This window comes from Hipposideros armiger, unplaced genomic scaffold, assembly GCF_001890085.2.
Source record: "Hipposideros armiger isolate ML-2016 unplaced genomic scaffold, ASM189008v1 scaffold_42, whole genome shotgun sequence".
NCBI lineage: Eukaryota > Metazoa > Chordata > Mammalia > Chiroptera > Hipposideridae > Hipposideros > Hipposideros armiger.
The window spans coordinates 3,205,140-3,207,164 of record NW_017731392.1 but is presented as its reverse complement, the minus strand read 5'-3'; the positions used below and the strand labels follow the sequence as shown (position 1 = coordinate 3,207,164).

At 47.2% G+C, this 2,025-nt stretch overlaps 1 protein-coding gene across 2 annotated transcripts in view; it reads right to left on the bottom strand.

Moving 5' to 3' along the window:
• The window catches only part of LOC109380957 (1-phosphatidylinositol 4,5-bisphosphate phosphodiesterase epsilon-1), a 186,942-nt gene that overhangs the window by 155,468 nt on the left and 29,449 nt on the right, over positions 1–2,025 (bottom strand). For both annotated transcript variants that reach the window (XM_019639094.1, XM_019639093.1), the window contains exon 2: positions 1,281–1,597. In XM_019639094.1, coding sequence (XP_019494639.1) covers positions 1,281–1,597 — 317 coding nt within the window. The remainder of the gene's footprint in view (positions 1–1,280; positions 1,598–2,025) is intronic.

Sequence of the window (2,025 nt, the reverse complement as noted above, 5' to 3'; positions counted from 1 at the left end):
CTAATCCTCAGTCCTAGGCAAATGCAACCATCCAGAACAGCTTGAGCTCAGCGTCTAACACTTTCCTCATCCAGTGTGCCTTAACCATGGTCACTGACATTTTTTTTTTTTTTTTAGCTGAGCCATCCTGAGGTCACTGACATTTACATCCAACATCAGGGTCATGATTGGGAGGCTATGGAGGCTGCAAGGTGAGCTGCTATCATTAGAAAATGTTTAAGTAACAAAGGCTGATTGGTCCTCTGTCACTCAGAGATATACTCATATAGGACCAGAGCGGGAGTGTCCTCTCAGCATTTAGGTAGTTTACTAGATGACTAAAGTAGGAAACTACTATATTTGTGGAGTTAAGCCAGTCACCAACCAACAAATGCAGAGACTAACATTTTGTGTTTTAATATTGAAGGCAAAAGAAATTAAATCTAAAAGACATAAAATGTAGAACAGAAGACTCTGGGTTTGGGGTTATACTATGGAGGAAGTGTTCTTCAAGGTCAGGTACGCAGCATGCCCCGCCCTAGCACTGACTGCATGAGACCTGCCTCTCCCTCCTGTCCCTCATCTTGCTCCAGGGCCACAGGATGTCAGCCATTGGTCCTTTTCCTCCCAGGGAGCCCCTAGACCTCTAACGGTGCCTCCTCGTAAGTGTCCCCAGACTCCGAATTGGTTTCTGGTAAGAACTGGTTTCTGGTAAGGTCTCAGAGGCCTTGAAGGGAGTTTCTGGGGTGGTGATCTTGATGGGATGCCGAGAGCAGGAGTGGGGGATTCAGTGTCCCTCAGGCCCGTGTTCCTCCTTGCTGTTCTGACCCGAGTGTGTTGGTGGTTAGTGTCTGTGGAGGAGGCCCGATCGTGGAAGAGGGGTGGGTTAGAGGGGTGGGAGGCATGTTGTCAGAAACCAAAATTGAGACATCTGGTCTTAAAAGCACCTTTAGGAGCAAGGAGGAGGTTATTTAAAAATGGGCCCTGGGAGAATATTTTGGCAAGGGAGGGGAGAAAAGGTGGGGACTGGTGTCCAAAAGGAGAAGGCCTGTGGACTTGGTAATGATATGGGGTGGAGACAGGATCCATTAGGCTACAGGGTTGGTTGGAGTGAAGTGGGAGAGAGGATGACAAAGTCTATCTCATTGTCTATCTCATTGCCTGGAAAGAAAGCAGCCATCATGGAAGTAGCAAGATAGACAGGCAGATGAGATAGCAGTAACAGACAAATCTAAAAGGAAAAATACGCTTAAAAATCACTAGCAATTCAAATATAAAAATATCTCAAAGTGGCTTCTTACCTCATTAAATCTCATCACAAGATCTTCAAGGGCATTGTGCTCTCCGTTCTGGGAGGTAAGAATTGATGCTGAGATGGACGCTTTGAGGCAGGGAAGCGACCTCTGGCATTCTGGAGGGCCCAAGTTCCGGGTCAAGAAGCAAAGATAGTCAACCGGCAAGACCCTTCGGTAAATATTCTGTTCCTGCTCCATCAGGATGCTGGCGACTTCCTCTGGGAACTGGATGAGGGGCTGCAGATCAATCAGTTCCTTGCTGATCCCAGCTGAACTTGAGGGGAGGGCACTGGAATTGGCCATAGAGGTGCCCGGTTGGCGTTCTGAAATAAAGTCACAAAAGTCATGGTCACATCATGGTTGGTATGTCTGATTAACAGATATTTATTTGAGAGTCGTTCAAACTCTTGCAGGTTTGTTAAGCAAAGTTTCTGCTTGGTCAATAGTTCTATACTGTCTTTCTTGTTATGGAGACCTGATATCTGCCTTGCTGACTCCCTCCTTCCCTCGGAGGGGTGAGGAAAGGCTTAGTTTCCCATTTTCAGAAACAGAACTGATCTAGCACACCCTGGCTAGTTCACTATGATGCTTTGCAGAGTGGTAGAGAATTAAAGCGCACCATTTGCTTCTTCACCCTCCAGTGCTGACCACCAGGGTGTGTGTGGTCTCAGCAATTGAAACGGAAGAAGAAAGAAGGCTCTAGAGAGCTCTGAGCAACAGCAGTTCAAGTCCTGGCCCGAACTGAGCAGCC